The sequence below is a fragment of the Cervus elaphus genome, chromosome 31 (genome assembly GCF_910594005.1).
Source record: "Cervus elaphus chromosome 31, mCerEla1.1, whole genome shotgun sequence".
NCBI classification, from domain to species: domain Eukaryota; kingdom Metazoa; phylum Chordata; class Mammalia; order Artiodactyla; family Cervidae; genus Cervus; species Cervus elaphus.
In genome coordinates, this window is record NC_057845.1 from 51,072,928 (window position 1) to 51,088,855 (window position 15,928).

Below are 15,928 nucleotides of genomic sequence, written 5' to 3' on the forward strand. Positions count from 1 at the left end.
TAAGAAGAAAAGCATTTGGGCATTTAATCCTAGGTTCTCTACAAAGGTTCCTAAATCCATAAAGTCTACTGACCCTCAGCATTCAAACCCATGCTTGTTAACCATCCACGTCACACAGAAGAGTTTTGAATCAGAGAATTACATGTTTTCTCATCTTCCTTCACAGGTCCACCTGTTCTAATAAAAGGTTGGAAAATAATCTAAGATGTGCATACTGATTTTTCATGCCATTTACCTAAATCTACATTCTTAAAGGGTATTCTCAGTGAAGAGGGTCTCTGCTGTTACATTATTTGTTTAAAAAAAAAAAAAAAGAACTACATTTGCTGCTTGCAGATTCACAATGTAGATGAGAAGTCCTGAAGGAAATGAAACTTGTTTAACGCTTCTCAAATTTACTGGTTATAAAAACATTTGCTTATGTTTAAACTCATGGGAAATGCTGACCTAGGTTAATTAAGAGGGCAGTAGAGAAACAGTTCCTTAGAGGTGTCAGAAAGTTGTTCCTACTTCATCAATGAATAAATGATTATGTAAATTTAAGACATGTTCAATAGGCCATATAATTTTATTGGAGAGGTCATACCATTCACACAAGTTGCCTATTTGCATCAAAGGGAAACTTACTTTATACAAAGCATATCATTTCCAAGAACCATCATTTTGTTTTCATTTTTTTACCTTTATACTTTGAAATAATTTCGGATTTATAGAGAAGTTCTAAAAATGTATAGTGGATTTCTATATGTTTCTATATATTATTCTCTCAAATCTCAAAATGTTAACAGTTAACCACATTTTAAAAATCATTCTCCTTATGTGTGTGTGAAACACACACACAAGTATACATTTTTTTTCCCTGAACCATTTGAGAGCAAGTTGGTGACATGATGCTTCTTTGCCTCCAAATACTTGTATTGCTAAAACAAAGGACATCCTTATAACTATAGCACAAATATAAAAAAATAATGTTGATTTAACACTATTATCCAGTCTATAGATCTTAACCTTACCTGTCTCAGTAATGTCATTTTCTAACAAATAAAGGTTTTTTTGTTTTGTTTTGTTTTGTTTTGGACTGGTATTCAGTCTTGACTCGTTGGTTGCATTTAATTATGTCTCTTTCACCTCCTTTAATCTGGAGCAATTCCTCAGTCTGTTTTTCATGACCTTGTAATTTTTTTTTAAAATTTTACAGCCTCTCTTGATTTTTTTAAAATTTAATTTTAATTGGAGGATAATTGCCTACCATATTGTGCTGGCTTCTGCCATAGAGCAGTGTGAGTCAGCCCCAAGTACACGTTTTTGAAGAACAGAGGCCCTTTTGTGAAACATCCCTCCACTGGGTTTGTCTGATGTTTTCTCATGACTATTAACAGTCATGCACTTTCAGGAATATGTGCTCCTTTCAGGAGAAACATGATATCTACTTGTTTCACTGCTAGTAACGTTAACATTTGGTCCCTTAAAGTGATATGTCCCAGGTTTCTCCACTGTCAAGTCATGATTTTTCTCTCTGTAGAATATCTTATGGGCTTTGAGATTATGTAAATACTCAGTTTTTCATTAAACTTTCACCTACTAGTTTTAGCATTTGTCAAGAAACGGCAAATTCCGCTCCAGCATTTGTGCCTGGAAAATTCCATGGACAGAGGAGCCTGGTGGACTGCAGTCCATGGGGTCGCAAAGGGTCGGACACAACTTAGCGACTAGACAACAATGTACATGAAGAAGTAAACTGAGGCCGGTTCAAATTACCAGTGATATTGTGTTATTTTTCCAACAGCATTTGCTTATTTCATTCTCACAGATTCGTCCATCTGTGCTTCATTTGGGTAATTATTAAGAAAAGTTCACTTTTCAAATGCTTACTATTATTATTATATTATTATGTGATCAGTGATCTTTTTTTTTTTTCTTTTTGGCCATGCCATGTGGCATTTGGGATCTTGGTTCTTGACCAGGCATTGAGCCCATGCCCTCTGCAGTGGAAGCGTGGAATCCTAATCACTGGAACACCAGGAAATTCCCTGATTAGCGATCTTTTTTTCTTCCATCAAATTCCTTATTTACTACTCAAGATATCATGGAATGATACTTAGCTATTATCCAAATTTGCCTCTCAATTTTCTGCTTGAAGAGTAGTTTCCCTTCTTGACTATTTAAAAAGTCCCAGCAGAAGTGGAGACTTTTCTTCTCCCCTCCTTCCTGTCTATCCTTTCTCAACCATCCTGGGAAGGAACACAATTTATTCACAGTTAAACTCCTTGTTCACAACCTGATGAGTGGGCCTTGATTCTATTACTATGACTTGTAAACCTCAGATGATGGTTAGCAGTTTTTAGCAATAAAGTATTTTTTAATTAAAATATGTACAATACAGTACAATATAGTTTTAAAAGATAATGTTATTGCAGACAATAGAGACTACAGTTTATTGTGAACATAACCTTTACATGCTCTGGGAAACTAAAAAATTCATGTGATATACTTGATTGTGTTATTCGCTTTATGGTGGTAGCCTGGGATTGAACCTGCAGTATCTCTGAGATATACCTGCATGGTAGTCGCCAGATGGCGATTTCTAAATGCCGTATTTCTTTTACTTTAGGTGTTATTGTACTGTAAGGAGGACCCTTCTCTTCTGCCATTGATTCATTTATCTCTACCTGTATGGATTCATAGTTTGTTGTTTTATTCTCTGGGTTATAACTTATTACTATAATTGTTTTGATGCTCAGTTGTCCCATATTGGCTAGTATGATATTCTACAGTCCACGTCCTCTAGCCATATCCCCATCACTTCTTTGTACATGTCCTTACTATCTGGCAAAGAATTCCGGGCTCATCTGTGCTTTCCCTGCCCCAACCCAGGAATTAGTAATTTTTCTAAGAAATCTGTTTTTTTTTCTTAAGTAGAAAATTTAGAAACCAAGACATGAGTGCTAGGTATTCTCATTGCTATTGTACTGTCACTGTTTCTAGACCCTCTTAGAGGACAGAACTAGTAAACACACATATGTGTGTATTTGTATTTCTATATCTATAAATATTTATATTTTCAATTAATCTAAATTTATGAAAAATCCGTGAGTTCCTACTAATGCTGCCAATTCCAATCCTGGACCTATGATTTATAATTACTATCTTGAAACTGTGTCAGATCTTAGACTTGATAACATTAAATTAATCTGCTGTAGAATAGGACCCGCAATATACTCTGGGACTGCACAATACATCTCCCCATTCACTTACTAACTCACATCCTGTGTGCTAGGACCTGGTTAGGAACACAGAAACAAGAAAGATTTTCTCCTTATCTTCAAGCAGCTCAACCTATTAGAGATGATGGAGGAAAAAATAATGACAATATAGTACATTAAGTTCTGTTATTCACTGGGCTCTATGGGAACTGAGAGGAGGACCACCTATCCCAACCTGAGTAACCTGGATTATTTCAAAGGAAGTGAAAATAGGTTGCTTACACTAGTTATTGGAAGAGTTCTTAGATTATTGCATTTGCATAAAATGAAGAGTGCACTTTGTTTCTGAATAAAAGTACATTTTATGGAGAGCTCTCATTTATCTAGAAGGGGTCTCTGCATTGATTGAATTCATCACATTACTACTTAGCCATGACAATACCTATGCAAATAAGTTCCAGGGAAACTGCTGTTAGTTTGCGGGTCCAAAAGTTAGGTTTTGGTCTTTCTGCTCTGTGCCTCCCAATGACCATAACGGAAGGGAAAAACGTGGGACTTCGTTTCAAACTACCTATTATCCCAAATTAAATAAACTGATTTTGCTATTGTATTGATTGCCACCCTCTTGAGTAATGGGTTTCCCTGATAGCTCAGCTGGTAAAGAATCTGCCTGCAACCCGGGAGACCTGGGTTCGATCCCTGGGTTGGGAAGATCCCCTGGAGAAGGGAAAGGCGGCCCACTCCCAGTATTCTGGCCTGGAGAATTCCACGGACAGTATAGTCCATGGGGTCGCAAAGAGTCAGACAGGATTGAGTGACTTTCACTTTCACTCGAGTAAAAAAAGTTTATGCATACTGATTTATCTAAATATAATCTTACACTAGAAAGTTTGAAAGAAAAAGATTTGTGTGTGTGACGGTATATAAATGGAAAGTAAAGGCTAAAAAAAAAGCAGGGTGGAAATAATAGAATGAAAAATAAGGGAATTTTATTTTTTCTGTCATATATATATATATGCGTACACACACACACACATATATATAGTATTCTAATCAAAATTTATCACTAGATCCTTTTTTCCTCCTTATTTTCAAAAAATAAGTGTGGGCTATCTTCTGGTTTGAGCATATCTCATCAGTGTTCCCCAGTTCCAAGTCTGGTCACCCTCACATTGCTTATGTCACCAATTTAGAAATCGCAGATGAGAAAGTTGCTCAGTAAGCTGTGTAGTAAAGGCTGCCAGTACCAGGAGCCTGACTGTGACATAACTTTCTATCCTTCCTTCTGCTGCAAAATGACTCTTTAGTGTATCTGATACCACAGAAAAAAGTAGAACTGAGAAATGTATACACCTTTCTATTCACTACAGGAACATAATCAAAGATGACTGAAATATTTATTTTTTATCAGGGAACCTTAGATCATAGTAGATATCAAATCAGCTTAGTCATGAAATGGTCATGATAAGTAATAAACTTCAAACGTTAATAAAGATACGGAAGTTTTATTCTTATGTTTTAAAAAGATGTAATTTTAGGTAACCATAAAGTTGAGGCAAGGGTAGTTTGGAATTTTGGAAAGAATTCCCAGCCATCGCTGGCTGCATCTGGGAGCAGAAACACTGGAGATCAGTGTGTGTGTATCAAACGGAAGGGCCGCTTGCGCCAGAGGTCCGTGTGCTGACACCAGCAGCCCCCGCAGAAAGCATGGGTCCCACCCGCTCTGCACCAGGCTCCCCTCCCTCACATGCGAGGAGCCGTAGAACAGGGGGCCACCAGGTCAGGGCTTTACTATATGTAATGATCAGTGAAAGCTGCTCTGAAAGTGAGAATTTTAAATTACTTTATTAAATATTAGATTCAATTTAAAGGTTCTGACCATCCATATCATCATGATACAATATGTGTGTATATATGTAAAAAAATGGCCAACATGCTTTAAGAGGAATAACTGTGCTTTGTCATCTACGCAACATGAAATATGACTTTCTAGAAAGAACCAGTAATCAGAAGCATGAAAACCGGCCTGCTTTAATAAGAGCCCGCCGCGGACTCACGGCGCGCTCCAGTGAGGGCCCGCCGCGGGCCCCGGGACGGCGCGCTCCAGTGAGGGCCCGCCGCGGGCTCACGGCCTGCTTTAATGAGAGCCCGCCGCGGGCCCCGGGACGGCCCGCTTCAGTGAGGGCCCGCCGCGGGCCCCGGGACGGCGCGCTCCAGTGAGGGCCCGCCGCGGGCTCACGGCCTGCTTTAATGAGAGCCCGCCGCGGGCCCCGGGACGGCGCGCTCCAGTGAGGGCCCGCCGCGGGCTCACGGCCTGCTTTAATGAGAGCCCGCCGTGGGCCCCGGGACGGCCCGCTTCAGTGAGGGCCCGCCGCGGGCCCCGGGACGGCGGCGGCGTGCATGTCTCTCGTCATGTCGGACCTCTCCTTCAGCTGTGACTGCAGCAGCGTGTGCTCCACGACCCCGACCCTGACGTCCATCTGCGCGGCTTCCTGCTTCAGCTTCGTGAGGCTCTGTCTAATCTTCACCAGAGGGGCTGCAGGACGGAAACAGCATGCAATGCAAATTTCCATTTGGAGTACCAGTTTATTACAGAATGGTATGACATTTTCCTCACCTCGTCTTAAGCCAAAAATAGGGTTAAAAACACAGCCAACAGTTTACTGACATTCACAGTTTTGCTGTGGCATTTTAAACACCTGAAATTTCTAGGCTGGGAAATGATGTAGCATTTGATGTACTGAGGCTGAACTTCTTTTCTAGAGGAAGAGTTGCTAAAGGGGAATATAATGATTTCTTCAGTATTTTTTAATGGGCTAATATATTTATCTAAGGAAAAAAGGATACTGTGGGAGAAAGGAGATTAAAAAAAGGGTACAAAGGGAAGAAAGAATGACTCTGACACACAGCTGATGGGCCCATTCAAACATACTGCAAACCCTCTATACATCACCTTTTGAACGATCACTCAAGTATATACCATTAGAATGCTAAAATCTTTCTAGAACATAGAAAGGCCTTTGGGCAATCACCACCAGGCCACGTCAAAGTAACTAGGAGGATGATTACTGTCGGAATATTAATTCTTCCCTATCTGACCCTTGCCCATCAGGCCTACTGACGGTGAGGGAAAAAGAGTCATCACATCACCACCTACACTGACTGTTTTTGTACTATAAAATGGAATGATGAATCTCACTGGATGAAAACATAACAAAACATTCCTTTTTTAAACAGGCATATCAAAGTGTATATTTAAATATTTTCTACCCTATTTCTGAACAGATATAGTTTGAATAAAATCCTGAATGATAGTAAAAATGACTCTTCTCAGCTCATTTATAAGGGAAATAGTATACTGATTATCAGACATCATTTTTGCATCATGTACCCCTCCTTCAAACAAATTCATTTTAAAAAGGAGACTCCCTATTTATTAATACCGTCTTAAAAATACATTTCTTAAGGAGAGACACTTCTGCTCATTTTCTTCTTAAAATCAGTGTGTGCTTACCACCATCAGTCATGCTGCTGCCTTTTTCTTCCATTTCTTGTTTCACCTTTTCTAGCTCTTCTGTGACCTTTCATTAGAACAAAAGCTCTCATGAGTGCTCGACTTTGAAGAGACTTCCAAATTTTTCAATGACGTATTAAGACAAATAATTCAGACATAATACACACGTAAAGGGATACAAAGATATCAGCAGTATCCTGGACATAATTTGAACAATAAGATAAAGTGTGCAGACATGCTAAGCTTTTTATCTTCTAAGCGTGCTCCTATTGTTAAATGTCACCAAATTACTTTCTCATTAACTGTCTCAGGTTGTAATACGATAGAATGAAAAAGATCTAAGTTGTTTTTTTTTTAGGCATTAGGCACTGAAGCCTTGCAGTTATCTCACAGCATCTACCATGCAAGTCTCTAATGACTAGTTATTAATTAAAACACCATAAACATCCTAAAGGCTTTGCGAATTCTAAAGATTTACTAGGTAGCTTTCTTAATATTATAGTTTTGTAAGAGAATATGCCACCTCTTTCTCTATAGGACACTAAAAATAACATTTATGCCATATGGTTATATGTAAAAATATTCTAACTGCTTTATCCAAACCATGAACTCCAAGAGGCATATTGTGCTGCCATGCTGGCCCTTATATATAGTCTACATCATACTCAAAATTGTACCATAGTCTCTGTTATTAGCAAAATTCCAAACTTAGCATTAATATTGGTAGAAAGTATCACCGTTAAAAAACTGAAAAGTTTCTGATACAATCTAGAACCAAACCATAATTATTGTAACTTAGTAGTCTTTATTTTTTGATCATACTGGTGAGTAAAAACTTCCTTGGGAATAAACTGCACATCCAAGTAAAGCAAATTAATTTTGTACAGGCATCTGAAATGTTACAACTGGGGATAACTACACACTCTGAAAGAACTAAATGGTTCCCTGGACTCCCTTCCAGCGTTAATTTACCTAACAGAAGTGAGCACTTTAGTTCTGTATAATGTTTTATCTGCCTAGAAGCACCACAGGACTGGAGTCTAAATATTTCTAAAGTAATATTTTGTATTATTTTAAAATAACTATTTACTCCTCAAATAATCTCCAGGAAAAAAAGCTTAATTCTACCGCACAGAAATGTGTGTGTGTGTGTGTGATTGCTTTGCTCAGACGTGTCAGACTCTGTGTGACCCCACGGACTATACAGCCCACCTCTCTCCATGGGTTTCTCCAGGCAGGAATGCTGGAGTGGGTTGCCATTTCCTCCTCCAGGGGATCTTCCCGACCCAGGTACGGAATCCGCATCTCCTGTGTCTCCTGCACTGGCAGGCAGATTCTTTACCCACTGAGCCACCTAGGAAGCCCACTATACAGAAAGTTTGTAACAATTATACTTGAGTGTAGCCAAAGATAGTCTTAGACTTTAGTCCCACACTGGCTACTGATCTTGTCAGGTCTTTTTTCCTCTCAGCTCTTCAGTAAGAAGTGGGAGTATATATTATTAATATATATATATATATACACACACACACACACATATTTAAAGGTAAGACCTAATATATAATATATAATACATGTATTATTAATATAACTAATATATATTAGGTCTTCCGTCTCTTGCAAAATGATGAAAGCAAATACAACAATGTATGTAAACATTCTAAAAAGTCTTCTTTTTAGACTATTCTAAAAATCCCTTCTAAAAAGTCTTTAGAAGGGAAGGGGTTAAATGCTCGTCTCAATTTGTGGACAGAGAAATAGGATCAAGTACAAGTTATCAACAACAATCATTAAAAAAAAATTATATCTTAAATACTAACATTAAAATTTACTATAGACATTTAAGTAAATATTTTACTTACTCTTCTATACATTAATTATAATTATTATGTTTTTAAAAAGATTAAGGAAGGTTAAAAATGTGCTAATATTATCAGCATGTTTTATGTTACATTTAGTAAAACAATTTTAGGCATTTTGTGGGAATAAGTAGGCATATAAATACCTAACTGACTCATTGGAAAGAAAATTTAGGGATTTTTCTCCTGAAGAAAAGGACTTAGAGCCACAGGAAGCAATGACTAAAGTCCACAGCCATGGCTGCAGCCGTATCAAACCGCCCGTGGCTGCCAACAGCAGGCCCTGCGGACGGGGGAGTCTGGGGAACAGTGCGTACCTCGGACAGGAGTCGGGTCCTCTCAGTCACTCCACCGTTTCCCTGCTGGTAACGCTCTCGTGCCTGAGGGAGATAACATTTTGTTTAATGGCAAAATCAAAACAAGCAGATTACTTCAATATGACCTCTTTGTACTTACAGTTTCTGCATATCACTTTATGACAAGCCCCTCCTCGTCTGTGAGTACATTTGTGAAAAGTGACATTCTGACAGCAGCTATTTTAATGTCCCTAATAGGCTCCATGTATTTAATGAAAACATGACATAAGGGTGAACTACCTTAATCATCATATATTGACTGTGTAACACACAGGGCCACGATTCACAATAAAAATTTGTCCTCAGCCATTCCTAAACAGTTTAGACAATGGCTCTTGGTTGATCTAATCTGCCTGCTATGCAGAGACAACTCGTTCTCAAAAACAACAGAGCATCAGAATCAGTAATTAGTAAGATTTAACAAGCAGTATGACAATACAGAATATGTTCTTGGGAACTAATTTAACAGTGATTTAGTGTCAGTGTTTAAGAGATACAGGGTGGCTTTAAGCAGAGACTTTTTACAGCATTTTAAAAGTAAAAATATCCATGAATACGTGTGTATAAGTGTGAACAGTTAATTAAACAAACAATAAAAAATGTGAAGGTTAGTTTCTGCTCCGTCCTTGAGAACTCCTAAAAGTATTAAAACAGAAGTATCTCCAGTTTATTTCCATTCTTTTCCCCTCCCAACCTTGTCTGCCGTCAGCTGACACCTGCAGATGCCCTTAGAGGTCCTCCTCAGCATCAGGACAGTGGAGAGCATAAATCCCAGAGAAAAGCCGCTAGATCCCTGGGCTGGAAGAAAGCGCGGCTGCTTTCAAAGGCTGAAGGTTTTTATTTTTGGCTGAAATTCTAAAACTTTGAAAGGATCAAAAAATTTGCTCATTTAATTAATTAAACTGTGGTCTTTGACGGTGTCGTGCTTTCCCATGCCTTACTGTGTGGTTGTAAGCCATCGTGGCAAGGCTGTCTCTGCTCCCTGACACACGTAAGTGCGTACTCCCCTACCTCCTCCTGCTTGGCCAGTCAATCCGCAGCAGGCTTAGCAACAAAACCAGGTGTCCTGACACTCGGTCCCTTTTCTAAGGAATATACAACTTCTCTTAGTTCAATCAGACGAAGAAGTGCATTTTAAAGACTCCTAGGATGTCATTTCTAGGACAGGTAAAATGGAGATGACAAGTTCCATCGGCTTCCTAACGCGGGCAGAGAATTACCGGGTGCTGTTTGTGAAAAGCACTGCACGGCTCCCTAGAAGACAAGCGCTGCGTCGGGTCTGGGGGTCAGAGTCACGGACCGGAACGGGCCCGGGGTGTCACCCTTCACTCACCTCGCTCAGCTGGGCTTGAGCTGCGCGGTATTCCTGAACCAGGTGCTCGAGCTGACTGTTGATGTACTTTTCTCGGCTGCCGATCTTTTCCAGAGTCCTACTAATTTCATTATGAAGTTTGTCCAAAAATCCCTAGAAATTTCATGAAATTTTAATAGGCAAAGAATGCACAGATATGTTTTTCCAAAGTAGTTTTAAATGGGTTAAATCTCCCTCCGTTCAGCCCACAAATTCTTAGTCACAAATGAAAAAGACGAAACAGTTTGAAATTTTCGGTAACAAAAAAGTCTGCAATGAGAATTATTTTAGTCACACGTTGCAGAATGTTAAAATTAAAAAGCACCTGGTAGTGTTGGTTGATTTATTTATCCTTATGCAAATCCAAAATGTATGTGAGTGGAATTTGCTTTAAAGTTCACAAAGTAGGTAAAGGAATAACATGATTTTCTTACAAGCACAATTCAAGGATGACTGGACTATTGCAGCTGGAAGTAGATCATTAAACTTATAGCTCTAGTCTGCAGTGACATCACTGGGTGACGCAAGGAAGATGCCAGTTGTGAGTGGCATCCAGAGGAAGAAAGGGGTTCTACAGCAGATGCATCCTTTGGCATGAGCAGTCTTGCTATGATTGAGTTGTGTTTTCCGAAATTAACATGTTGATACCTTCCTTTCCCCCACCTCCCCTCAAGTGACTGTACTGGGGCCTTTTAGGAGGTGATTTTGATTAAATGAGGTCATCAGAGCGGAGCTCACGGAACCGGTGTCAAACAAGACAAGAGACGTCACAGCTCTCCTTCCCCTTGTGAGGACACAGCGAGGAAGTGGCTGCGTGCGAGCCAGGAACAGAGCCCTCCCTACCGCCTGGTTGTGCTGGCATCCGGACATCAGACTTCCAGCCTCTGGAACTGCGGGAAAATAAACTGACACCGTTTAAACCAAACCAAACTTACAGCTCCAGCCTGGGAACCAGAACCTTACACCAGCGTGGCTTCCTTGTGGCAGTCTCCCAGAGTCCCTATTACTGGCAGGGCAGCGGGCCTGGAAGCTGGGGGTTCTAGGCATTGCTGGCCTGGCGCTCTGCTATTCTTTGAGATTCAAAGAGGAAAGGATGAAGAAATGATTCTAACACACCTACATATATAAATAAACTATATCTAAGGTATGCAATAAACTATATATGTATATATACACACACACCCCTTTTAGTTACCTTTCTTTAGTTGGTTTAAATCTTAGGACTGTTGAAATATAATATGGTATATTTGATCAGTAAACTCCTCAAAGGTAAGGACTGGGCCATTTTTCTTTCATGTTTCCCCTTAACAGGTGCTTCACAGATGAATAAATGGACTCACGGACTCATCGGAAGTGATTCACATACCTTGGTTTCCTTTAGAGCAGACTCAATCCCACTTTTGTGCTGGTGCATTTGGTCAACATGGATTCTCCAATCCTGCAGGGATAAGAGCATAGAGGAGAAAGTAAAACACACACTTCCTTCTTTCTTCTGCTTTTTTGAAGCTGCATTCTTTAATTACTTTGGTTGCTGCTCTATTTCAGGTAGGAGAGGCCTATATATAGCTTGCAATCAGATTATAAAGAAATATGTGTAGAGCACTTCAGGATAAAACGTTCTAAATAAATGTAAATGTAAATTATTTTATGTGTTCACAGAGTGATGTCTGACAATTTGAATATAAATTATCCCTGCACTGCTGGTGGTTAATATTTATGACTACCCATCAAAATGGGAAAAAAAAAAAAACCTAATTACTAGAAAAGAAATACTTGTTTAAACAGAAACAATTATATATAACAGAAGCAACTCTAGAATCAAGTTTTTGTTCAGCTGCTAAGTCATGTCCAACTTTTTGTGACTCCATGGACTGCAGCACGCCAGGCTTCCCCATCCTTCACCATCTCCCAGAGTCTGCTCAAACTTATGTCCGTTGAGTCGGTGATGCCATGCAACCATCTCGTCCTCTATTGTCCCCTTCTCCTCTTGCCTTCAATCTTTTCCAGCATCAGGGTTTTGTACAATTAATTGGCTCTTCGTATCAGGTGGCCAAAGTATTGGAGCTTCAGCATCAGTCCTTCCAAAGAATATTCATGGTTGGTTTCCTTTAGGATTGACTGGTTTGATCTCCTTGCAGTCCAAGGACGCTCAAGAGTCTTCTCCGGCACCACAGTTAAAAAGCATCAATTCTTTGGCAGTCAGCATTCTTCATGGTCCAAATTTCACAACTGTACATGACCACTGGAAAAACCACAGCTTTGACTAGATGTACCTTTGTCAGCAAAGTGATGTCTGGGCTTTTTAATATGCTGTCTAGGTTTGTCATAGCTCTTCTTCCAAGGAAGAAGTGTCTTAATTTCATGGCTGCAATCACCATCTGCAGTGATTTTGGAGCCCAAGAAAATAAAGTCTCTCACTGTTTCCATTGTTTCCCCATATATCTGTCATGAAGTGATGGGACCGGATGCCATGATCTTAGTTTTCTGAATGTTGAGCTTTAAGCCAGTTTTCTCACTCTCCTCTTTACCTTCATTAAGAGGCTCTTTAGTTCCTCTTTGTTTTCTGCCATTAGGGGAATATCATCTACATATCTGAGGTTGTTGATATTTCTTCCAGCAGTCTTGATTCCAGCTTGTGATATATCCATTCCAGCATTTCACATGAGGTCTTCTGCATATAAGTTAAATAAGCAGGGTGACAATATACAGCCTTGATGTACTCCTTTCCCAACTTTGAAACAGTCCGTTGTCCTATGTCTGGTTCTAACTTGCTTCTCGACCTGAATACAGGTTTCTCAGGAGGCAGGTAAGGTGGTCTGGTATTCCCATTGCTTTCAGAATTTTCCACAGTTTGTTATACCCACACAGACAAAGGCTTTAGTGTAGTAAATGAAGCAGATGTTTTTCTGGAACTCTCTTGCTTTTTCTATGATCCAATGGATGTCGGCAATTTAATCTCTAGTTCCTCTGCCTTTTCTAAATCCAGCTTGTACATCTGGAAGTTCTTGGTTCACATACTGTGGAAGCCTAGCTTGAAGGATTTTAAGCATGTGAAACGAGTGCAACCGTAAGGCAGTTTGAACTTGATACTGGAATCAAGTGCCACATACCAAATGTTCGTTTGTCCCTTGAAATTAAAATGGGGCTCTCTTGTTTAGACTTCAGAGTCTCTCTCTTAAGAAATATCTATAATGATTATTAGAGTTCATATATTTGAGACATATTCTTCTACTTCTAGACTGATCTAAATTTGTGTGCATATTTAAGATCTATCCCAACATTTTAATTTCCTAGAAGAGATTCTCAAAATTTTTGATTTATATTACTAAAGGTAACAATTTTAAGACTTGAGAAATATTCATCAAAAGAGAAAAAATATTAAGGTGAGTTGAAGTAAGTGATGGGGACAGGCTATCCCTCAATCACACATACCTTTCTGCATTTTCTCCCTTCCTGCTCCCATTTTATACCTACACCACTTTATGAAGGAAAAACTCTTTTGTGAATAGTTCCATTCTAATGATTTCTTAACTTTGAAACATGTGCCTGTGATTATATGGTAAAAAATCCTTGGGTATTTCACACGTATCAATTATGAAATTACATTACATCTGCCAGGAAGCTCAAAGGGCATCTAACCTGACGGTCATCATGCCACAGACAGGCAAACAGACGCCCGGCGACAGAAAGGGCTGCGTCCACGGCCCCAGAGGTAGCGGTGCATGTGGACCAGAGGCCCAGTGCACTAATCCCCACACAGTATCTTTTGGCAGCTCAGAGTTAATAAAGGGGGACACTGGCTGCTTGACACCAGTGAAGGCGCTAGTGAAAGAAGTGTCTTTTGCTCAGTTGTGTCCAACTCTACAACCCCATGGACTGTGGCCTGCCAGGCTCCTCAGGAAAGAATACGAGAGTGGGAAGCCAGTCCCTTCTCCAGATCTTCCTGACCGGGATCAAACCTGGGTCTCCTGCGTTGCAGGCAGATTCTTTACTACCTGAACCACCAGGGAAACCCTAGAGCAGAGAACAAACAGCACTTTCCTGTGTCCCTAAACATTTTTTCTGTCTCATGAGTGGAACGTATCTCAGAAAACAGAGCGTGGAAAGAACCTTGAAGATCACCGATTCACCCATCTAACAGTCATCTAGAGAAATGCCTTTATTGTATAGTTGAGGGGACTGCTCACAACCTATGATTATGGTTAGACGGACGTGTCCAGGAAACAGGCCCCTCCAACTAAGCCAGTCAACACGGGAGAAAGAAGGAGAAGCAATTGGCTGGCCTCCTGCAACTAGACCTAAGACGGTTAAGTTTCAAAATGGAAACCCGTTTAAGCTCAAGCAAGCATCTTGATGAAAGATAATGAACCTAACAAGTATCATTATAATAATTTTGTAAAGAAGTACTCATCCTGCCTGATTAAAAAAAAAATGTCAGAAGCTTAATAAACATCAAGCTCAAGTATTCCTATCAGTCTCTCTGTCAATAGATATATATGTAGATGTGTGTATATATAAACATACATAAATGTATAAACACACACATATATTTATACGTACATTTAAAATTTAGTGTAACTGGTGTTTAAAATAGTTTTGTGTTCTACTTTTTTCTACCTCGCATTGTTTTCTATCCAGCAAATGTTTAAAACATGTATTTTTTTTTTCATGTTTTGATACTCAAAGTATTTTGAGAGAAGCAAACATGCCTGACTTATCTGTGTGTGACTATAATAACTTACATTGATGGTAAGCTCCATGGAGGAGCTGGCATTTCATTGGAAACTTGAAACATGAGTAGTAGCATTTCAGCTTGCTGAAGAGGAGGGGGAGAGGAACAGTATTTCAGGCTGAGGGAGTAACGAGAACAAGGGAAAACAGAAAAATACATAGAGCACAAGTAGCCCAGGCACACACAGTCCTCAGGGCGGGCTGGGGTGGGGTGGTTCAATCACAAGGAGACAAAGCTGGAGGTGGCAGGTTAAATCAGATCCAGGGCTTTAATTAGGGAGTGTGGGTTTTACCTTGTAGAGATAATGGAGAGCTATCAGACTTTTGGTTTCAGTTTTAAAGACAAGTCTGTGTTTTGAGAAAGTAACAGAGTGAAGGTCTGAGTAGCAAGGTAAGAGACTGAAGGCAGGCAGCAGGCCAATTAAGCTGCTGTGTCGTGGTCCACCGACAGACCAGCAGGGCTTCATCAGAGCAGTGCCTGCGAGAGTGGAAGGAAGGGGCGGGTCCCAGCGACACTGCAGAGACAGACTATCTGATCACGGACCCAGGGGAAGTGTGAGCTGGCTGAAGGGGAGGTGGGCAAGTAGACAGATGTCGGCAAGGTTTCCAGTCTCAGGAACTGAGAGCATAGTACAATCACAGTGTGACAGCAACAGAACCGATTTCAGGGAGTCAGAAATACTGAGGAATTTGGTTTGGGACTTTCTAATTTGATCAGCTAACGGGACATTTGTGTATTCTTATTGCCTTTTAAAGTGGAAAACTAGTAATGATCTATAATTATCTGCCAGGCAAATTTGAATGCTTGTCTTCTTAAAATCTTTGAGATGGACACATGTCCTGACGTACAACTATTTTTATAAAAGCCTTATAAAAGTGTTCCTACACTTTAACCCAGCAATTTCACCTCTAGA

The 15,928-nt window shown here is 39.9% G+C and overlaps 1 protein-coding gene across 1 annotated transcript in view; it reads right to left on the bottom strand.

Moving 5' to 3' along the window:
* Positions 1–549: 549 nt before the first annotated feature.
* The window catches only part of IFT57 (intraflagellar transport 57), a 74,629-nt gene continuing 59,250 nt past the window's right edge, over positions 550–15,928 (bottom strand). Inside the window, exons 7-12 of the mRNA XM_043892934.1 lie at positions 11,650–11,721; positions 10,266–10,397; positions 8,894–8,956; positions 6,718–6,784; positions 5,556–5,739; positions 550–5,411 (exon numbers count right to left, since the gene is read on the bottom strand). Coding sequence (XP_043748869.1) covers positions 5,561–5,739; positions 6,718–6,784; positions 8,894–8,956; positions 10,266–10,397; positions 11,650–11,721 — 513 coding nt within the window. The 3' untranslated portion in view covers positions 550–5,411; positions 5,556–5,560. The remainder of the gene's footprint in view (positions 5,412–5,555; positions 5,740–6,717; positions 6,785–8,893; positions 8,957–10,265; positions 10,398–11,649; positions 11,722–15,928) is intronic.